Source organism: Crotalus tigris, unplaced genomic scaffold (assembly GCF_016545835.1).
Source record: "Crotalus tigris isolate CLP2741 ecotype Arizona unplaced genomic scaffold, ASM1654583v1 scf7180000017666.379230911805:20528666, whole genome shotgun sequence".
NCBI lineage: Eukaryota > Metazoa > Chordata > Lepidosauria > Squamata > Viperidae > Crotalus > Crotalus tigris.
Genome location: NW_024096552.1, coordinates 6,502,232 through 6,526,538, shown reverse-complemented (window position 1 = coordinate 6,526,538; position 24,307 = coordinate 6,502,232). Strand labels below are relative to the sequence as shown.

The 24,307-nt window shown below is 39.5% G+C and overlaps 1 protein-coding gene across 2 annotated transcripts in view; it reads right to left on the bottom strand.

Annotated features, from left to right (window-relative positions):
- DCTD (dCMP deaminase) overlaps positions 1 to 23,778 on the bottom strand; it is a 64,576-nt gene extending 40,798 nt beyond the window's left edge. Inside the window, exons 1-3 of one of the 2 annotated variants that reach the window (XM_039336653.1) lie at positions 23,115 to 23,778; positions 9,724 to 9,835; positions 2,996 to 3,131 (exon numbers count right to left, since the gene is read on the bottom strand). In XM_039336653.1, coding sequence (XP_039192587.1) covers positions 2,996 to 3,131; positions 9,724 to 9,835; positions 23,115 to 23,155 — 289 coding nt within the window. In that variant the 5' untranslated portion in view covers positions 23,156 to 23,778. The remainder of the gene's footprint in view (positions 1 to 2,995; positions 3,132 to 9,723; positions 9,836 to 23,114) is intronic. The other variant, XM_039336654.1, reaches the window with a different exon arrangement.
- Positions 23,779 to 24,307: the final 529 nt, after the last annotated feature.

Sequence of the window (24,307 nt, the reverse complement as noted above, 5' to 3'; positions counted from 1 at the left end):
ATTTCTCCTCTGCCACTTGCCCTTCCCAGGATGTCCTGGCACTCTCTCTTGCTCGGCTGCGGTGTGCAGTCAGATTTGCTGCGGGTCCCTGGCTAGATGTTGGGAGAGAGAGAGAGAGGGAGAGAGAGAAGGGAAGTGCAAGTGCCTCTCTCTGTCTCTGTCTGTGCAAATGGCCTGGGAGCCGCAGTAGAAGGCTGAAAAAACCCTATGAAGATCCAGAGTCGCAGGTTGTCGACCCGTGGTGTAGGGTAATCTGTGCCCTGTAGAAGGTAACAGTTACCTTGAATGTGGGCCTCTTCTGTTGTTCCAGGGTAACAAAAACCACTGAAAATTAACAGGATGATCATACACGTTGATCAATTAACTCCTGCTACTGTAAATGTTTTGTCATAGGGTATATTCCTGTGGAAACCTAGGATTTCATTAGGACACAGACCCAAAGCAGCTCTTTACGATTGTTTCCCCCCATTGATTATGAAAGCATATCAGAACTGCTGGCATTAATTTTGTTTTCTCCCATTCTAATTCTACAAGCAGAATTAAAAATTACCCAGATGAATTCCAATGCTCAATTCTTGCTAACACCACTACTTTACTTTTTAAAGTGCCCATGAGAATGTTTTTGTTATTACTGTTCAATATTAACCTAACACTTTTCTAACCACGTGTGTGTGTGTGTGTGTGTGTGTGTGTGTGTGTGTGAACATGGCTATTTCTAATGACTTTAGGAGAGAATATTTGTAGCATTAGATTGAACTGTAGGATCCTTAGTGCTCTTTGAGCTTGGTCATTTTCTTGAAGTCGTTTCATTATCCAACTACATAACATCATCAGTTCATCTAATTATAGGTAATCCCCGAGTTACGAACGTTTTCTTAACACTCGTTCAAAATTATGTGATGAGTGCCCCCTAGTGCTTACGAGCAAGTCCCGAAGTTATGAATACTGCAGCACCACAGCAGTCGTTCGCCCTTACAAGCGACCGCAGTGGCTCTGTAACTTTCACCCTGGTTATTCCCTCCCTCCCCGGGTCTCCCTAGGCACCAGGCCTTCAATACTCACCCTATGAAGATCAAGATCCTTCGCTTTCTTGGCTGCTCCAGGCCTTTGGTGCATTTGCAAAGAATGGAGGCCTAAAGTAACACAAGGTCACTCAAGATCAATGGGGCGAGAGCTCATGCTACTGATCTCATGGTACTTTCGGCTTCTGTTCTCTGCAACAGAGAATGGAACCAAAGCTGGGGGACGCTTCCATGTGCCTCCGGAGGCTGGATCGGAGCTCTGGAGGCCTTTTCCAGGCTGTTGCAGCCTGGGTCTAAGGCTAGGGGAGGCTTCTGCATCCCCCCCCCGCGGCCTGATCCAGGCTCTGGAGGTGTTTTCCAGGCCGCTGCCACCCAGATTTGAGACCGGGGAATGCTTCTGCAGCCCCCCATGGCCCAATCAGGCCTGGAAAAGGCCTCCGGAGCCCGGATTGGGCCACGGATGGTGCACGAAAGCGTTCCCCAGCCTCAAATCCAGGCAGCAGCAGCCTGGAAAACGTCTCCGGAGCCCAGAGCTGTGGCAGAGAGGAAACTGATCTTTTCCAGGTAAGTCCAGCACATCAGGAAGGGAGGGGGAAGCATGTGGGTATCTTAATGGGTTGGGGAGGCCTTGGGGGCCTGTTCCAACACTAGGTCCTCCATGGCCTTCCCCATTCTGAGATACCTCATGTTCGCTTAACGAGCCGTGTGTATTTTAACGAGCAAAGGAGTGATCTCGTACCTCGAACGAGATTCACTCTATGAGTTTTCGAGTTATGAGTTGAATGGGCAGGCTCCATTACACTCATAACTCGAGGACTACCTGTACCTTGTTATCTATTTAAATTCTATTGTAACGATAAAGGCAGTATAAAATATTAGCCTCTCAACTTTCTCTTTCAGATTGACTAATAGAACATCCTACTTCAGGACAACTTCAGTTAGTTTAAGTATATCAGCCAGCATTTCTGTATACTAAAATAGCAAATCTTCAATTGTCACGAGTGTCTAGCTTGGGCCAGACATCAGGCCTCCTCCATTACAGTTCTCCTTATAACGGTTTTTTCTATTCACAGAGTTGTTTTCTGGGAGTCCACTTCTAATGCCTGTTCAACAACCCCTTCTTCCTCTACAAGTGCATTCTCCTATGAGAAAATAATTCCCAATCCTTGCTTCTCTTATCCACTATCTAGCACAAAGAATTTGTTTGGGTATATGAAAAGCCAGACATGGCTGAATGCAAGATGTCTATCTATCTTTCTGCAGAAGTAACTATACTTGGTCACAGTCACAATCTAACAATTTGCCAAAAGGTCTGTGCCTGACTGGAATTATATACTAGTTCTTGAGCTAAAGAAGTCTGTGCATGGTGATTGCTCTCTGCTCAGCCATAATGCCAGGTTGATTGGAGGGAAGGTCACTTTTCAAACACCCAGAAAGATGAGGGAGAACTGAACTTGGAAAGTTCACTGAGAAAACTTTTCAACTACATTAGTCCAGTTTGAAGTCAATCAAAAAAGCATTAATTATGCCCTAATCCCTTGGGTCCTTGGGGATAGCCCCATAATTCCACTTCCTGAATAGGTTATCAAAAACGGTCCTTTGAGCAAGAATGAGAGAAAACCACCTGGGTGAGTACTTATTCTGGTGAAGTGATTGTTAAAAAAAAAACCCCAGCCTTAAGAATGGCAGTCGCAACTACCTGAGGCCTCTGCTGTGTCCAGGGAAAGTCTTATAGGAATAGAAAAGGAAGAAAAAATCCACAGAAATTTAGAAAGGAAAAAGTTTAGAATTTTTGTAGCAGTCTGCTTACAAATAGACAGAAAATGTTTGGGAGGCTGCTCATTGCTGCCATGTAGGAGCTATAAAATAAAATTCTTTGATCCTGCCTAAAAGGAGAGAGGCACCTCAGGCAATATTATCTTCTGTTTCCATCAGGAAAAATAAAGACCTAATTTAATCATTACATTCCTTACCATATGGATATTTTGTGTTGAGTTTATTATCTGCTGTTCTTGTCCAAGGCAGAAGATCATCACTGCATCCATTAGGCATCCCATTGTATCCAATTCCAACAATCTTGTTTTCTGAATTCACAATGCAAGCACCAACCTAAAACAGAACATCTAGTTTACTGTTTCACTACTGTGATCCATACACCTGTTGACTATGGTCAGAAGGATAAGATGCAGAAATATTAATTGATGTATCAAGTTTATTGAATTTTGAGGCTGCCCAATTCCATGATCTCTTGCTCAATATTATTCAAATGATATTATATTAATTTATGGGTGCTGACAACCAAACTGAAGAACAGAACACCAACTACAAACCAACTATAACTATATGAGGCTCCACAATCACCTATCTCAAGGCACAGAGAACAATCAGATCTTTAAGTTTTCAAAAGATTGGGAGTCACATGAATCTTGGGATGAGACAGGAAGAGCTATAACATAATAGGTGCACTTCCTAATTTCCCTAAGATGACATTGTTTACTCAATGGAACCTGGAGCACACCTACCTGAATTCATCCACCTCTAGCATTAGAGGTTCAGGTTATCTCAATGTGCCTTAAAAATTGGTATTTTAACTGCAGACCTTCCTAGACAGAGACAGCCTATTTGATTTTCATCCATGTATACAATGCATTGTATATGATGGCTTTTCAAGCCTGCCAAGAAGTTATAATTGCAAACACAACTGCAAAATTACAGTATACATATATACGGTATATATATGAAAAAGACAAATAAATAAGTTCCCCTTTTATCAAGACAACTAAATATCAGTAACTTATCACCTTCTCTAACATGCACATAAAAGATCTCTTCTTCTCATCTTATCTCTTATCTATAAACAAATTATAGCTTCACCATTCAGTCCTAACCAGTAAAAATCTATTCAGTTACCAAAACCCAACATGCATTTTAAATTTAATCAAATAAATGTTTCATATGCCTTTACTTTACTTTTATCACAGTAACTTATCAATTTTTCTAAAATCACAACATATCATATCTGTAAACAAATCTTTAAAACCTCATCATTTAGAACTGCTCATGTAAAATGGATTAAGAACTACCAGAATCTTAATCTTTAATCCCTTCAGTTTCCAAGTTGATTTATTATCATTTTCTGTCTTCTCTCAGAAAATTTAACGTCAGAAATAATACCTACTTTTTAACCCTAATCAAATAAATTGTAATCTTTTCTTTATAACACCATAACTTTTAACACTTTCTCTAAAAAAAAAAACCTCTCCTTCCTATATCTTATCTATAAGCAAATAATAGAAATCTTTATCATTCAGTCCTAATTAGGAAAAACCCATTAAGAACTTTTAGAAAAATCATATATATTTTAGCCTTGATCAAATAAGCCAACTTTATATTCCCACTTTTTGTTTTAAAAAATCTTGATCTTTTTTCCCTTTAAATTGTGTCTCAAAAGTTATTAAGACATCAGCCAATTTCATTTATAAATTCAGTGTAATATCTTTGTCCATATCATTCTGGTAATTTGGCGGTGCAAGCCTCCCCTGCCATTCCCTCCACCTGCCAGATGCTGTGTCTCTCACCTCCTGAGCATCTGCCCTAGAAAGCCCTGTAAGCTATTGCGGCTACAGGCAAGCAGACGGTGGGAGAAAGAAGGCAAGTGGCTTCAGTGGATGGCTGGCAGGTGAAGTCTTTCGCTGTCACTCCCCCTTAGCTCCAAGATGGAATAAGAGGGACCGGGTAAAGCGACTGAGCCTCCCCCATCCATCCTCCGTAGCATGGCAGTCCGGCTTGGGTAGGGAGTGAAAAGGAAGAGGCAGACAGGCAGCCAGGTCATTGAATAGGCAGGGGGAGGTCGCCAAACAGGGAGTGGCATGGCTGCGGATACTGAGGTGAGTGAGTCCACTCCCCTACCTGCTTCACGTCACCTCATGGCTACAGTATAGGTGCAATACGCAGTCTCCTTCTCCATTGCAGCAGCAAGCAACCAGACAGTGGGATGGAGTGGGCAAGAGGCCGCAAAGTCAGACATCCCCCGAAAATAAGCCCTAATGGGTCTTTTGGTCCAAAAAAAAAAAAAAAAAAAAGACCGCATCTTGTTTGGAGAAACATGGTGTGTGTGTGTGTGTGTGTGTGTGTGTGTGTGTGTGTGTGTGTGTGTGTAGTCTTTAATAATCTAAAAGGAAGAGTAGGAACATTAGATGGGTATAGAAGGAGCATAAAAGTGAGTACTTGCAGACTAAATCTATCATAATATAAAGCACTCAAATAAGAAGTTAGATTCTCATTAAAATTAGTTTAAGCTCTGCTAAGCAACACCTAGCAACATTATATGTTATAGCAGGATTAATATCTGAAATCATAATATACATTTCTTAGGACATTGTTCCCAAACATCCTTGAATTCTTCCAAAGAATTTTCCCCCATTTTGTATTAGTGGATATCATTTTAATTATAATGTTTAGTACTTTCTGATTGCCTCTTGTGTCTAGTCATCAAAGTCTCATATTTTTCTCTAATCAACAATATCTTCCCATTTTAATTTTAGATTCAAAATCTTAATACATTATTAATAGGATTTTAAACAACCCACAGAAAGGATTGGACAAAGCTGGCTTCTAATCAGCTCCCAGAACTCTAAAACCCGCCAGACCACTTTGCGGGAAGCCTCTATATGAAGCATTTTTGGTGTTCCTAAGTCCTTGTTCCACTGTGGTTGTTCAGTGTTCACTGCTTCTCTGGAACATATAAGCAATTTAGATAGAGGTTTCATGTTTGCATTTGTTCTGTTGTTTTTTTTACAAGTGATCAAAACTTTTTCTGGGCTTTGTTGCTTACTTTGACTGCCTCCCATTTGGGGCAAACTTACTGCAGCTTGCCTCCTCAAGATCCAACAGACAACTGCAGTTCTCTCAAGCGAGAAGTCCTTTGGTATACTGTAAATTTAAATTTAATTATTAAAATTGAATAGTATATTTATTTGTTGTTTAAAATTAGCCCAAATGAAATTATTTTTATTCATGCATGCAATCACAAAATTCAATGATCATTGTTGGGGTCACCATGTTAGAAACTTTGAGAATTTCTTTATTATAGAGTATCTTCACTCAAATTAATGTTTTTTTTTATTTAAAAAGTTTTATTAACAATTAGCAGAATAAACCCACTAACCCACCCATCCCCACCCTCCTACCCCCCCCCCATTTCCCAGAGCCGAGTACAGGGTTATTACAAACATTAAACATAATCTAATTAAATTTAAAAATAGGTTAAACATAATCTAATTAAATTTAACAATTTATACAACAATTAAATTCATACTTAACCCTTAACTCCCTTTAAACCTTAATAACATATTATAAACAAATCCATTTTTAAACAATTATTATAAAAAACCATAATAACAGTAAATAAACTAAATAATTCCAATTATAAAATACTATTAATAATACTTATTATATTAAAATTTAATCATAAAATAAGTGGAACTTTTTAGTTCCATATTTAATCTGAATATAATCTATCCATCTTCTCCATACCATAATATATCTTTCTTGTGTATGATCCTTTAAATAAGCAGAAATTTTAGCCGTTTCTGCTAAATTAGAAACCTTAAGTGTCCATTCTTCTATAGTACGCAATAAATCTTTCTTCCAGTATTGACCTATCAATAGCCTTGCTGCTGTAATTAAATTCAACATTAAAATAGTTTCTTTGACATCAAAATCCTCAAAAAATGGTTGAGGAGTAAACTTTATCTTCCTTTTAAAAATATTTTGAATGTTCCACCAAATCATAATCCAAAAAGCCTTAATATTTTTACAAGTCCACCAAACATGAAAGTAAGTTGCATCAAAACTACCACATCTCCAACATTTGGGCTGTAAGTTAGAATACATACAAGACAACTTTTTAGGATCCAAATGCCACCTATAAAACATTTTATAAAAATTTTCCCTTAAATTTTGAGCCTGTGTAAATTTAACATTTCTAATCCAAATTATCTCCCATAAATCCAATGGGATCAGTTCCTGGATATTCTAAGCCTATTTAGCCATACAATCTTTAACCAATTCCGTTTCCGAATCCAATTTTATTAACACATTATAAATTCTTTTTATGTGAGCCTTATTCTGATCTTTAATCTGAATTACCAAATTTTCATCTCCTAATGTTATTCCAACTTTCTTATCTAAAGTCCACCTATCCACTATTTGTAAATACTGAAACCATGACTGTAAAATATTTTCTTGCCTTAATACATCTAAAGATTTTAATTGCCAGTCATTACCCGAACAAATAAGTAATTCTTTATATGAATTTTTTTCAAAATTCATCCCCTTAGAGATCCCCTCAATTGCATGTCCAGGAATTCCCCAAATAGGTATTTTATAATTTAACCTATAATAATATTTCTTCCAGACTCGAAGTAGGGCACTTCTTAAAATATGCGATTTAAAAGCCTGATCTACTTTCTTATTAAAAATTAAATATGCATGCCAACCATATAATAAATCCCACCCTTCAATAGAAAGAATATTTTTATTTGTTAAATTAAGCCAATCACTTATCAAAGTTAATGTGGCTGCATCATAATATAATTTCAAATTAGGCGCTTTAAGCCCTCCTCTTTCTCGAGCATCTTGCAAAATCTTAAACTTCACCCTTGGTTTCTTCCCAGCCCATATAAATTTATTGATACCCTTCTGCCACTCATCCAAATTAGCATCTTTTTTAAAAATGGGTATCATTTGAAACAAGAAAAGAAACTTTGGTAGAACATTCATTTTAACAGCTGAAATTCTCCCCAACGACAGTTGCAATTTTTTCCAATCATTTAAATCCTTTTCTACTTTTGTCCATAATACTTCATAATTATTCTTATATAATTTCCCATTAGAAGTGGTTATATATACTCCCAAATATTTAACCTTCTTCATTAGCTGAAAACCTGTAAGTTTAACTAAAATTTCATTTTCCTTCTCAGTCATATTCTTAGATAATATCTTAGTCTTATTATTATTTACTTTGAAATCAGAAACTTTCCCATATTGAGTTATAAGTTCCAATAAATAACTAACCGATTGAATCGGTTGTTGTAAAGTTAACACCAAATCATCTGCAAACGCTCTCAGTCTATACTCATTCTTATTTATTTTTATTCCCTTAAGTATTGTAGACTCTCGAATTTGAATTAACAAAATCTCCATTGTTAAAACAAATAACAAAGGAGATAATGGACAACCTTGTCTTGTAACCTTTTCAATATTAAAAGTCTCTGTCAATCCCCCATTAATAATAATTAATAATAATAAACTCAAATTAATGTTTTTGTACACAAAAGCTCTCAGAAAATATTCCCTTTAAGACAGTGGTTCTCAACCTGTGGGTCGGGACCCCATTTGGGGTCGAACGACCATTTCACGGGGGTCGCCAAACAACGCAGTCCGCCATTTTTTTCCCCCTTTTCCTTAGCTGTGCTACTCCCTTTTATTCTATTGGCTTTTGAAAGCCAATAGAATAGACTCTCTTGAATAGAGTCTAATTCTATTGGCTTTCAAAAGCCAATAGGAATTGTCCAGGCTGTCTCTGCCCTGCTGAGCCCGCCAAAAGTCCCATTCTGCAAACGGTGCTGCACCAATTGAGTAGTCCTCGACTTACGACCGGTTGAGTAGTCCTCGACTTACGACGGGTTGGGGGGTCGCGGCATTAAAAAGGTTGAGAACCACTGCTTTAAGAGGTCATTATACTGTCTTTGCTCCCAAATGAAAAGGCAGGATATAAATAAAATCAAATTAATAAATAAGAAAGTGAGGCAAATAGTGATTGGAAAAAGGGCATAAGGAAAAAACCTATGTTAATTTTTATCTCCAAAGTTAAGACATTTCAGAAACATTTAATTAATAATATGTTTGCAAGATATAAATGCTAAAACCAAATGCAGTTCAGTCTTAACTGGTCTAAAACTGCAATATCTATGGTATATAGCATTCCTTTAGGTGACTAGGATTTTTTTGAGAGGCCAGGTTCAGCAATGGTTGAGACAACTATACAAATAGAAGAATATTTCATATTTATGCATAGGGTCTAGATTTTCTGAGGTGATTATGTTACAATTGTTTATTAGTTTCCCACTTCAGCATTAATAAGAAACCCTCCAGTGTTCAATCATCTTAATCCCAATTTTGCATCAAGTTTCAAGGGAAACACATAAAAGGACATCTATTGGGCTATCTGTTATAGGACCAGGGCAAAATTCACTTAACTCATTCAAATTATATCACTGTTAAAGGGGAAGGAAATAAGAACAAATTCTCTCACAAAAAAGGCTGTTCATGTTAACACCTCCTGTATAAATTATGAAAAGTAGCTTCCTTTGTTGTGAGTTAGGATACCTATTCAATCTGTCAAACTGCCGGCCGGTGGGCCAGATGCGTCATGCCGAAGCTGCGCCCACCCCGTTGCCGGCAATGGAAAAAAAAAAGTCACAATATGTCATGACAAGTCACATGACATTGCGAGTTTGACACCCCTGTATTAAACCAATTGCTTTTGGATGGCCAAAGACTAACAATGTAGATATAGTATGCCTATTCAAAAATAAACCCAAATGAATTCAATTCAATGTGATTATTCCGAGGATAGTTTGCCTAAAACTTCAACTTTGTTGCTTTATCTTAGCCTGCCCAAATGCCATCTTCCTACCTGAGAATTTGGATCCTTGCTTCTTTGTGCTGACAAGAATGCTACAGCCATGAAATATTCAGGCCACTCCAAATAATCATCTCGTTTTTTACAGGTCATCTCACAAGCATACCTATAGAAATTACAAAAAGTGACAATAAATGGTAATGGTTTACATGAACTAAGATTTTTTTAAAAAGAAAATTAAAACCTGTCAAGATACACTTTGACTTCAGTGTTTCAATCTGCAGAAATAAGTCAATTATTGCCATACAGAAGAGTGGCACCAGAGTTTAATTAAGTACAACTAAAAGAGCAGAATCTGACCTTGAAAGTTAGATTCAAATCAAAACTTTAATAGTTAGAAATATTGGGGTTTTATATTTGTCTAGTGGCTTACGAACATTACTTTTCAGACCAAAAGACCAAAAGGAGACTGAATTACCTCATTTAAAACTGCAATTTATAGTGTTTAAGTCATGCAATATTAACTATTATCTATCGCTCAATATTATCTTCTTTGGAAAAATATGGAAAAGGTTACCTTACTTGCCCCAACATTACTGACATTAAGTTGTTTGAATAAAGATACCCTCCACCAGCTATTCTTACAGTAAGAATCTGATGCAGTTTCATTTGTTCCAGCTAAAAAAACCACTGAAAATGAAATATCTTTTTACTGAATATTCTTGCAGGGTCAATGCCTGCTAATAATGATTTTCAATTATACCGCTCATAAGCCATGTTGATAACATATAATCCAATGTCAGAAGTCAAGTGTTCTATTTTGACTGCTTTTGCGGTAGAGTCTAATAATAGGCCTTTTTTACTTTGCGTTTTAGCAAACATGAATAAGCAGGTAGAACAATGATCTTTAGAAAACTTCTACATAGATTTTTCATTTTAGAAAACAGAAACTCATTTAAAATCCTACTGAATTGAATTGCAGGGATTCTTTTTTCACCTAAGATTTTTGTAATATTTTGCAGGGTGGATTTGATTTAAATCACGTTTTAAATCACTAGTAAAAAGACTTGATTTAAATCAACTCGATTTAAATCATAATTTTTAAAGAACAACTGTCATCTCTGTCCTGCAGCGGCTCCTCCTCTGACCCACTGTTGACTCACCAACAGTCCCATTCACTTTAATGGCAGTCACACAACAAGGTGAGGGATGTGGCGGGCAGCAGGTTAGTGGATTCCCGCTAACAGGCACTGCCATGATGGATCTGAAATGACAGGTGCTCTTTAAATGTAAGGACTCATTCTTGCTGGTAGTTAGAATCCTCAATATTATTATCCGCAAACAAAATGAAGGTTTCCTATTTAGAATAATAAACTGTCAGGTTAGTAAAACAGCGATATCAGAACTGATTTTAGGTTAATAGGCTAATCACACATAGTTGGAAAACTACTCAAATCCTTTTATTTAATTAAAACAGAGCCTGGTACAGATGCATTTCTCTTCAAGCAATCATACAGTTTGTAATGTACATAGATTTGCAAAACAATGGGATAAAGGAATATTCCTGAACTTTTTTTTACGATTTATCTCATGGTTACTGTAAAATTGTGTGAATGCATCAACGCAGTGCATGTTATCTCAGCTTGCAGAGCTTGGATTCAATGAATGAGTTTACAAAAAATGTAAATATTGCAGAATATACAGCCTCATGCTACATAACTAAGATCCACTTCATACTGAATAAACCAAATTATTAATGTATCTTAAAAGGAAAACTATATTTAGATAGATTTTTACTCCAAAAGCATTTCATTAAAATAAATTTGATAAAAATAAAAAAACCGTATTTAAATTAAAAAAACTGATTTTAAAAATGTTTAATCGTCTATTATCCACCCTGATATTTTGTCTTTGCCTAAAGACTATACTAAAAATAGATTAAGATGATGAGCATTTGTCCTCACACTAACCAGAAGTTGAACCTGATTTGAGAGCATCAAAGTCACTGAAGAATTTTAAGAACATGATAGGTAATACTTACAATTAAATTGAAAAATGCATCTAGGGAGCTAATCAGCAGATAAACAAATAAAATATGATATATATATATATATATATATATATATATATATATATATATATATATCCTTAATAGTTATAAAAATACGAATCCCGGGCATATTGTTCAATGATGCAATCTTCGATCTCCGGGAAGAGTATACTCCAGTTATTTATTGTTAAAACAACATTTAAAACAATAAAACAGTTATATACAAGAATTAAAACAACTTAGCTTTCGCTGGTCCTCTGCCAGCATCCTCAGAGTGGGGCTTAGGGGGTGGGACGTTCTTTTTATCCCCTTGCTGATCCAATTGCCTACTCATTGCCCTCGTGACAGGGCCACTCTTCCTGATTGCCTGTGACTGCCTTGCCTGTTCCGCCCTCTCTTTTTTGCACGCTAACATTGTATTTTCCTGCTTTGTCATCCTTGTGCTGTCTCCCCCTCCCTGCGCTGTTCTCATTAGCACACTCTCCAATCCCTCCTCCTTATCCAATGCAAGGTGCCTCCTCCGACTCGGCACTACCCGAATCCTATTGAGCTGATAATCTGCCTGCCGTTTTTGCATACCATTGCTGGTTTCTATTTCAACTCCCTCCTCCAACCCCCCTCCTCTCCCAGCTTGCCGATTCATGCACCCTTTGTTATCCATTCCTGTCATCCTTCCCCCCCTTCCTTCAACCCTCCCACCTGTTTATTAACATATTGCTCCTGCCTTTCATCAACCATACTTATTGATGTTCTCTTCCTCAATATCTTTTCCTTCCTGATCCGCTGCTCTACCTGCTGTTCCTGTTTACCCTCCTCCCCCACTGTCCATCTTCCCCTCTCCAATGTCCTCCCCATCATCTGCTGACTTGCCTGTTGTTCATCCATTTCTGTCCATCCTCTCTTTTCTAGCATTCCTCCTCCTCTGACCTGCCGTCCTACATGCTGTTCCCACATGCCAACATCCATTCCTGTTAAACCCTCCTTCTTAAGCTTCCCCCCCCCAATCTGCCGTCCTGCCTGCTATTCTTATCTGCCCTTCTCCTTTCCTGTCAGTCCCCCCCCTCTCCTGTTTCCTCCCCCCCTCTCCAATCCACTGCTCTGTTTGCTGTTACTTCCAGCATTCTTCCTTCCCTTACCTGCTGTCCTACGTACTGTTCCCATCTACCAACCTGCGTTCCTGTTGGACTCTCCTTCCCAAACTTCCCCCCCCCAAACTGCTGTCCTGCCTATTATTCCTGCCTGCCCTTCTCCATTCCTATCCATTCCACCCTGTCTGCAGCTCTACCTGCTGTTCCTGGCTATTCTCCTCCATTCTTACTCCCTTCTCAAATATCCCCTCTCCATCTGTGAATATGCTTCCAATCTTACGTGCCTCATCTTTTCTGTTCTTTTCTCTCTCCCCTTCTCTTTTGATCAATCCTCTGGGGTCGGGCATACCCCTCCCCCGTATTCTGGGCCGTACGATCAATTCCGCTGTTCCCAAGAGTCTTCCCTGATCCCCCTCTCCTTGCAATCCCCCATCACATCCCCCTCCTCTTCCTTTACTACCTTTACCTGTCTGTGACCCTAATATTCCCTAATCTGTCCCCACCTGTGATGTGTCTATGGGATCCTCCCTATGTCTAGTCATGTGGTGAATACCCCCCCCCACCAGTCCTGGTTTTGCCTCTGACAATCGGCATCCGTCTCCTGACATGCTCTTCCTGCACTCTTAGTGCCTGGTACGCCGAGGGCAGTTCTATACATCGGTTGATGGAGTCTGTGTTGGAGAACCAGGCCTCCTTTACTAAGCGTCCTCCTTTGGAGGCGTCCTGGGCAATGGCTTCTGCCTCCTTGAAATCAAAAGAATGTCCGGTATTAATCATGTGCGTCCATATTTGAGAGGGCTAAGGAGGGCTAAGCAGAGGGAGCGTGCACATCTTTATCAAGTGTGTAAGTGGAATGGCTATCCAACTAGCTTCATTCGGAGATACAGCAAACGTCAAGAACCCTGCAGGGCACCGAATGATCCAGGGACAATGGCCCGAACAACAATACCGTATGTCCAGGGAGTATCGGAAGCAACAGCGCACATATTGGCACCTTATAATATTAAAGTTGCTCACCGGCCGGATCAAACACTCTGGATGAAAGTCATGCGCCCTAAAGAGCCATTGCCGAAGGAAGAAAGATCAGCAGTCGCATACAGAGTGCATTGCAAAGACTGCGAATGTAATTATACGGGGGAGACAGCCAAACGAATAAAAACTAGGATACATGAACATAAATTGGCTGTCAGAAGGCAGGAGCAATACTCTCAAATATGGACGCACATATATGTTTTCTGAGGTTTTCGCGGGTATTTGTATGTAGGTCTTTGGTTGTTCGGGTTTTCTCCCGCGTAAAATTGGAAGTATCTTGGCGACGTTTCGACAAAGTCCCATTCGTCATCTTCAGGCTGGTGTTTTCAGCTTTGCTGCTCAAAGCACGAAGCTGAAAACACCAGCCTGAAGATGACGAATGGGACTTCGTCGAAACGTCGCCAAGATACTTCCAATTTTACGTGGGAGAAAACCCGAACAACCAAAGACCTACATATATATATATATATATATATATATATATATATATATATATATATATATATTGTTGTTGTTAATTGCGAAGTCGTGTCCGACCCATCGCGAAACCCGAACAACCAAAGACCTACATACATACATAAATACAGTTCACCATGGAAACAGAAGCTCACAACCAACTTCCCTTCCTGGATGTCTTAGTCTACAAGAAATCCAATGGCTCCCTAGGACACACCATCTACCAGAAGAAAACACACACAAACCGCTATCTGCACGCTCTCTCACACCACCACCCAGCACAGATCAACTCTGTAGCCAAGACACTCATCTCCAGAACAAAACGCTTAGCTGACGAACAACACCTAAAACCCGAACTACACACTCTCACCAATGTACTAACATCCAATGGATTCCTTAGAAATAAGATTACAAACCTAATCCAAAAAGAAACCCCCACCAAAATCCAAGACAAAGAACAAGAAAACGGCAAAGCCCTCCTCCCATACATAAAAGGCACCACAGACAGAATCAGTAAGATCCTTCATAAACACAACATCAAAACAGCATTCTGCACAAACAGAAAAATATCCACCATCCTTAGAAACCCCAAAGATAAAATTGAATTAGAAAATCAAGGAGTATACGAAATCCCATGCACCACTTGTCCCACCACATACATCGGACAAACCAACAGAAGAATAAGTGCACGCATTGAAGAACATAAGAACTCAGTCAAAAAAGAGGAACCAACATCTTCCCTGGTCCAACACCTTAAAGCCACAGGACATGAAATTGACTTTAAAAATACCAGAACCATTGCCAAAAGTGAACATTTTAATAACAGAATAATCAGAGAAGCCATCGAGATAGAAAAACGCCCACACAGCATGAACAAGCGAGATGATACCTCCCGCCTACCAGCCATTTGGAAACCCGCCCTTATTGACAAACGACTCCCTAACACAAAATCTTAACCCCTCTGCAACTCAGACTAACCTGAGCACAACCAAACAGAACACTCCCCCAGCCAATCAGAGCACAGCCAAGCCCCTAACCATTCAGAACACACCTCCACCCAATCAGAACACAGCCAAGCTCCCATCCAATCAGTTCATACCCTCACTGGCAGTTAAAAGGAAGAAACAGCTAAAACCACACATTGCTGCTCAAAGCAAGAAGCTAAAAACACCAGCCTTAAGATGACGAATGTGACTTCGTCGAAACGTTGCCAAGACACTTCCAATTTTACGCGGGAGAAAACCCGAACAACCAAAGACCTATATACAAATACCCTCGAAAACCTCAGAAAACAAATATATATATATATATATATATCTATATATATATATATATATTATATATATATATATATTATATATTTGTTGTTGTTTGTTAATTGCGGAAGTCGTGTCCTACCCTCGCGACCCCATGGCAACGTTCCTCCAGGTCTTCCTGTCCTCTATCATCTTCTAGAGTCCATTTAAGTTCACACCTACTGCTTCAGTGACTCCATCCAGCCATCTCATTCTCTTCGTCCCCTTCTTCTATTGCCCTCAATCTTTCCCAGCATTAGGCCCTTCTCCAGTGAGTCCTTCCTTCTCATTAGGTGGCCAAAGTATTTGAGTTTCAACTTCAGGATCTGCCTTCTAAAGAGCAGTCGGGGTTGATCTCTTCTAGGACTGACCAGTTTGAACGCCTTGCAGTCCAAGGGACTCGCAGGAGTCTTCTCCAGCACCATAGTTCACAGGCCTCAATTCTTTGGCGCTCAGCCTTTCTTATGGTCCAACTTTCACAGCCATACATTGCAACTGGGAAAACCATGGCCTGGACTATACGCACTTTTGTTGGCAGGGTGATGTCTCTGCTTTTTAGTATGCTGTCTAGATTTGCCATAGCTTTCCTCCCCAGGAGCAAGTCTCTTTTAATTTCTTGGCTGCAGTCCCCATCTGAGGTGATCTTTGAGCCAGAAAAATAAAATCTGTCACTACCTCCATTTCTTCCCCATCTATTTGCCAGGAATTGAGAGGGCCGGATGCCATGATTTTGGTTTTCTTAATGTTGAGTTTCAAGCCAACTTTTGCACTCTCCTTCTTCCCCCGCATCAAGAGGCTCTTTAGTTCCTCTTCACTTTCTGCCATCAGAGTGGTATCATCTGCATATCTTAGGTTGTTGATATTTCTCCCGGCAATCTTAACTTTCTGCCATTAGAGTGGTATCATCTGCATATCTTAGGTTGTTGATATTTCTCCCGGCAATCTTAATTCCAAATTTTGATTCATCTAGCTCTGCCTTTCTCATGATGTGCTCTGCATATAAGTTAAATAGGCAGGGCGACAGTATACAGCCTTGCCGGACTCCTTTTCCAATTTTGAACCAGTCAGTGGTTCCATGTCCAGTTCTCACTGTTGCTTCTTGACCGCATATAGGTTTTCAAGAGACAAATAAGATAGTCTGGTACTCCCATCTCTTTAAGAACTTGCCACAATTTGTTGTGATCCAGACCAATCAAAGGACTTTGAATAGTCAATGAAGCAGAGTAGTATTTTTTCTGAATTCCCTAGACCTCCCATGATCCAGGAGATGTGGCAATTTGATCTCTAGTTCCTCGCCTCTTCTAAATCATGCCTCGTACTTATGGTAGTTCTCGATCTACATACTGCTGAGTATAGCTTGTAGGATTTTAAGTATACTTAATAGCATGTGAAATGAGTGCAATGGGCGATAGTTTGAACATTCTTTGGCATTGCCTTTCTTTGGAATTGGAATATAAACTGACCTTTTCCAATCCTGTGGCCACTGTTGAGTTTTCCAAATTTGCTGGCAAATTGAGTATAGCACTTTTACTGCATCGTCTTTAAGATTTTGAATAGCTCAGCTGGAATACTGTCACCTCCACTAGCGTTGTTGTTGCTCAGATTTTCTAAGGCCCATTTCACTTCACATTCTAGGATGTCTGGCTCGAGGTCAGTGACCATCTCATTGTGGTTATCTGGGATGTTAAGCTCATTCTTGTATAGTTCTTCTGTGTAGTTTTGCCATCTCTTCTTAATCTCTTCTGCCTCTGTTAGGTCTCTGCCATTTTGGTCATTTATCATGCCCATCTTTGAATGAAACGTTCCCTTCATATCTCCAATTTTCTTGAAGAGATCTCTGGTCCTCCCTATTCTGTTGTTTTCTTCTATTTCTTTGCACTGTTCATTTAAGAAGGCATTCTTATCTCTTCTAGCTACTCTCTGGAATTATGCATTCAATTGGGTGTATCTTTCTCTTTCTCCTTTGCCTTTCGCTTCCCTTCTTTCCTCAGCTATTTGCAAAGCTTCCTCAGACAGCCATTTTGCTTTCTTGCATTTCTTTTTCTTTGGGATGGTTTTAGTTGCTACCTCTTGTATAATGTTGCGAACTTCCATCCATAGTTCTTCAGGCACTCTGTCTATCAGATCTAATTCCTTAAATCTATTTGTCACCTCTACTGTATATTCATCAGGAATATGATTTAGTTCATACCTGAGTGGCCTAGTGCTTTTCCCTACTTTTTTCAATTTAAGCCTAAATTTTGCAACGAGAAGCTCATGATCTGAGCCACAGTCAGCTCCTGGTCTTGTTTTTACTGACTGTATACAGCTTCTCCATTTTGGCTGCAGAGCACATAGTCAATCTGATTTCTATGTTGACCGTCTGGTGATGTCCATGTGTAGAGCCATCTCTTGGGTTGTTGGAAAAGAGTGTTTGTTATGACCATTGTATTCTCTTGACAAAATTCTATTAGCCTGTGCCCTGCTTCATTTTGTACTCCAAGGCCAAACTTGCCTGTTATTCCGGTTATCTTTTGGCTTCCTACCTTAGCATTCCAATCCCCCATGATGATAAGGACATCATTTTTTGGTGTTAATTCTATAAGGTGCTGTAGGGCTTCATAAAACTGGTCAATTTCATCCTCTTCAGCACCAGTGGTTGGGGCATAGATTTGGACTATTGTGATATTGAATGGTTTGCCTTGGATTCGAATTGAGATCATTCTGTCATTTTGGGGATTGTATCCCAGTATTGCTTTTCCTATTCTTTTATTGACTATGAAGGCTACTCCATTTCTTCTGAGGGATTCTTGCCCACAGTATTATACCTGATGGTCATCTGAGTTAAATTCACCCATTCCTGTCCATTTTAGTTCGCTGATTCCTAAGATGTCGATGTTCAGTCTTGTCATCTCTTTTTTGACTACGTCTAGCTTGCCTTGATTCATGGATCTTACATTCCAGGTTCCTATGGAGAAAAAATCTTTACAGCATCAGACTTTCCTTTCACCACCAGATATATCCACAGCTGAGCGTCCTTTCGGCTTTGGCCCAGTCGCTTCATTCTTTCTGGCGCTACTAGTACTAGCCCTCTGTTCTTCCCCAGTAGCATATTGGACACCTTCCGACCTGAGGGGCTCATCTTCCAGCGTCATATCTTTTTGCCTTTTAGTACTGTCCATGGGGTTTTCATGGCAAAGATACTGGAGTGGTTTGCCATTTCCTTCTCCAGTGGATCACATTTTGTCAGAACTCTCTGCTATAACCTGTCCATCTTGGGTGGCCCTGCACGGCATAGCTTATAGCTTCATTGAGTTACGCAAGCCCATTCGCGACGATAAGGCAGTAATCTATAAAGGGGATATATATATATATATATATATATATATATATATATATATATATATATATATATATATACACACATACATACATATATATATATATATATATATATATATACACACATACATACACACACACACACACACACACACACACCACCAAATGACATAAAAGTATCATCTCCAAAACACAAGTGGTGTCATTTCTCATGCTGCCTCAACTCCCAATGGAAAAGCCACTTCTTAATTAAAGGTTCTGGAAGTCAAAGGTAGGAGCCCTCCATATGTCAGGGAGAAGTTTCTCCTTAGGGTAGTTATGCTACAGAGAAGGTCCTGCTAGATGACAACAGTTAATACTATAGAGCAGTGGTTCTCAACCTGTGGGTCGGGACCCCATTTGGGGTCGAACGACCATTTCACGGGGGTCGCCAAACAAGGCTGTCTGCCATTTTTCCCCCCTTTTCTTTGGCCACGCCCCTGGCACCCAGTGATGTATAAGTGGTTGGGGGTCACCACAACATGGGGAACTGTATTATGGGGTCGCAGCATTAGAAAGGTTGAGAACCACTGCTATAGAGTAAGGGCATCAAACTTAATTTCTTTGAGGGCTGCATTAGCATTATGGTTGCCCTCAAAGGGCCAGTTGCTGTCCCCCTTTCTCCCTCAGGCTTGCCCCAAAGAAGCCTCTCCTCTCCTCCCTATCGTTTTTTGTCTCCTCCTTCACTCCTCCTTCTTCCCGCCAACCCCCCCCTTTTATATCCTCTCCTCCCCCATGCATTCACTCACTGGCCGGCTGGCCTTGTCATGTAGCACTTAACTGCAGCTGCGTGCACTGATTCTGGGGCCCCCACCAAACCCCGGCAGCCCCGCACCTCCAGCTGACTTTTTTCCTAAAGACTGTGTGTGGCTGCTGGCAAACCCTGATCAGCTGGAGCCGCACACACCAATCCCAGGGCCTCAGCAGAGCCCCAGCAACACTGCAGCTCCAGCTGACTCTCCCCCAGGCATCTCTGGCACTCCCGCAGCTTCAGTTCACCCCTCCCCCACTACATACTCAATTACCTCCTTCTCCTAATTTGCTTGCAGGCCAGATCTAAGCATATCACGGCCAGATCAGCCCACAGTTGAGTTTGACATGTCTGCTGTAGAGCAATCTGGAGCAAACCTATCCCATCCAATTTAATGGGATAAGTAGATGTTTTCAGAAAGAATTGATACCTCAGATAACAAGGCCTCATGTCATTCAAGTCTTTGAAGGAGATAACTACATCTCAAATTCCACCTGGAAAGAAACTGGGAGTCATTGGAGTTCACACAGTAGGCAAATACAGCACAGATGAACTGGGGTAGCCAAAACTATACACACAAATACATTCTCAGTGGCCTTCAAGGGAAATCTGATGTAGATACTTTGTAGTACTCCAAACAGGAAATAACTAGCACATGAGTGAACATGAGCAGTGCCGTCTGATTAAATGGCTGAGTATATTAATCTGTTCTTTATATAGTGTATCTGCTCTAGGATTTATTTAGTTTTTCTAGATCTCTGCATACTTAAAATTGTACTAGAAAGCATTCCAAACATTTCCTAAATAGTTTCTGCCTAGCATTGTCAGTTACTTTATAAAAATTTCTTTGAAAACCGAAAGGAAGTTTCACTTCATACAGAGAAGTCTGATACAGAGGATCTTCAATATGCACTGTGCAAATGCCTCCTTCTACAAAAATAAATATCCCCAAATTTGGTCCAGAAAAAGAAGCTGTATAGCTGTGTTCATATAACATGACAGACTAAGCTAAAATGGAATTGACAGTCTGTGGACCAGTACCTGTAAAACCAAGTTTACTCGTAGTATATTGTGTAAATAGGACCATTACATTAACTTCTGCTGTAGTTTGTACATTATGTAGGCATCTTTTGTTAATCTGCTTTTAGAGTTAAATATGTAGTGTGAACCTTATCACCATGTAACAAAAAGCCATACATCTGTAGTGAGCTCGTATTCTTCTCATGAAACAATTTCTTCTCTGATTTTAAGAGAAAGCCTTCCACTAATCAAGAATAATGTTACTTTTCAATATTTTTTCCTTAGGGAGACTCATCTGAAGGACAATCATTATTTTATCATAAATTAAGATATAAGATACACTCTCTAGAAATTGGACTTAGATAAAAAGCTAATCAATATGAGGCTGTTTCATTATTTTATGATAGCAGATCACTTTAAACACTCAGATTTAAACTGATGTCTTTAAACTGATCTTGACATTAAAATCAGTCATTGCTATAATGTGAGTTCAGTCTTTCAGGTTTTACAGTGGTTGGATTCAAAATACTTATTTCCCCATCAGAATATATTTCAGTAATTGCTAAATCTAAAACAGTGGTTCTCAACCTTTCTAATGCCACGGCCCCATAATATAGTTCCCCATGTTGTGGTGACCCCCAACCACTTATACATCACTGGGTGCCAGGGGCGTGGCCAAAGAAAAGGGGAAAAAATGGCGGACAGCCTTGTTTGGTGACCCCCGTGAAATGGTCGTTCGACCCCAAATGGGGTCCCGACCCACAGGTTGAGAACCACTGATCTAAAATCTTCATGTGATTATTTTTTAGGATCAAGCCTGATTTGCAGAATTCTTAAATCTATCCTTTTTAAATTACTGCATAGATCAACTTGCTTTCCTTTTTAAATTTAAAGCATAGGATACGAATGTTTCATAAAATAAACATTCAGCAATACAATTTCAGATTAAATTACTTTAGATTATTTATCTATTTCTAGCCCACCTTTATTGTTTTCACAAATAATTCAAGAACATATCTCAACATACAATTACAATCCTATAAATTATCAGGTGGGCTGGACAGAAAGTGACTGGCCCAAATGGTTAAGGTAGGACTTGGACTCTCCCACTTTCTTAGCTGGTGCCTTAACCACTAAACCAAACTCAGTGATTCTGAAAATAAAACAATATGAATACATTTAAAGCTGTTAGGTTAAATTCTGAGTTCACCTATGTGGAAGAAGAGCTCTTGCCTCAATTTTAGGACTTGTCATCCCACTTTCTCACTGTTTTGTTTGTTTAGATCAGAGCAAATCAGAACTGGCATTTTCTTCCTGAAAGCTTGTTTTTCAGATCCACAGAAGTACAGAAAGAGAGCATTCAATATAGACTTTACTGAACTTTGCTTAGTTAAATGCATTTATCTCATACCCTATGTAAATTTCAACTGAGTCTTTACTACTGTACTGCACCTAAAAGCTGATTCTACATCTGTAAAGGATGCTTTAACTTTTTTTAACTCTCATTTTAGAATAGAGGGAATTTTGAAAAAAAAGTTATTGAACAAGAAAGCCAAATTTTCAGAAATCAAAGAACTCCAGCAACATAATACTTAACACTAGCAATTTAACCTGCTGAAGGAAATGCTTTTCCTCCAAGTTGCAAACCACTTTTTAGATTTGACAACAGCAGGCTGCATAAAATATTGCTTTTGTCAGGGTTTCCTGCCAGCCAGAGCAACAAACTGTGCTCTGCATTCCCAAGCAGACACAACCAGGAAAAGTGATTTTCCTCCAGACATAAAGGAAGCAATATATGTATGCAAGTTACTTAAATACAGTTGTTTGTATTAACCTGAGTGTTAACATTGCATTGTGTGCTCTAATTGTGAGCTGATTTTTCCGGCTTGTCATATTATGTTCATAAGCTTGGGATTCAGGGGTTTGTTCATTCTTAATTCGAATAAAGAAAAAAACGGGAGCCTACAAAATAGGTTACACTGTGATTCATATGTACCTTTCCCTTATTGTGTTTCTAAATGTACACTTTTGGTTCTCTCCTGTCTCCTGCATTGCGGGCATCTAAAATCAAAAGGGACCTGCATAAAATATAGTGAAGAGACTGCTTCCGTTTAATTCATTAAAATAGTAAGACGAGAGACGGAGAAATTTAAAAAGTTTCCCGTTTTACAGAAAGGATTAAATGATTTCACCAGGATATGTGTGTACGTTAAGTAGGCTTTGGAGGGACCCGATTCAATTGCCCAAGCAAGTAGAAGTGTGTAAACAGGGGAGGAGGGAAGCCGGGGAAAAGGCATACATCTAAAAGCAGCCATGGTGGATACACAACTGAGTGGGAACAGAGAGAGTAGCGTGATGCGAGTGCGCAACCCATCGGCAACCCATGCCCCTACCCATTGGGAGAGATGGTCTGCAGCTGACCGTCAGCGTTCATCGCGTCTTATCCACGTCGGAACAAATCACTGTCCCACCGGCGTCCGTCTCCCAACAGAGAAATCCGCCTTGCAGCTTGGCGCCAAAACTGGAATCAGAATTGGCGGGAAAGGAAGGCAAAGTTCAACTGGAAAGCCCCGCCTCCTTTGGATACTTCCTCAAACTACAAATATACTGGAGGCCTGAGCGTCCTCGCGGACTACATTTTCCAGAATTCATTTCTCCGCCGATCCTGTCGGACTATCTCGGCAGGGAAGTTGCCGCTCAAGGAAAGTTGTATGGCGCCGACGGCTAAGATTTTTACCCACTGAAATTTAATTTAATGGAGGACTACAATGGAGTCATATATCATTTCAGTAGGCTTTATATCATGTGCTCCAATGAATATTCTTAATTTAGCTTCAGTGAGAGACTATACCACATAATTCCTCGTGGTTTTAGCTAATACTAAAGTGTTTGGAACTTATAGGAATTGTCATCTGACTTCTCTGTTTTAGGCTACATTGAGTAGTGAAACAGCTTGATCGTTTATTTTCGGGTTTTGTGCTCTTGTGGACCATATAAGTTATTTACAAGCATATTGCACTTGATTGTACCCTATTCCCTTCCTGACCATTCCTTAATACAAATATGCAGCTGATTTGATCTGTAAGCCTATTCCATACAATTGCAAGAGATCACTTTATCACATGGTGATAGAATTGGGCTAAATTTTTTGTTGCTTAGGCAAGGGGAAAAATGTTTGACCCTATTGTTTAGAAACTGACAGTGAAGTCTTACTTATTGTAGGGCTACCATATTTGAGTTGCAAAGATAAAATTTTGGGGGTATAGTGGCACGAATTTTTACAGAGTAGATACTATGACTATAAATATTTAGGAAATGAGAAAGACTTTTTCTCCATTATTGATTTACAGTACTATCTACCATTTCTGCTTGCATCAAAGAAACACTTCAGTTTTAAAGTTGGTGATCTTTTTTTTTTTTTTTACTCCATCCTCTCTCTGGCTTCTGTTGCATCTTTAGTGCTGAAATGTGCTACAGTACCTACAGTGAGTGTGTCAATATTACACTTCCTGAAGTTATCTTCTTCCTGGTGTTTCTGCACAAATCAATGAGTTGTAAGAAGAATGGGGCTCCTGTCTTACTGTGA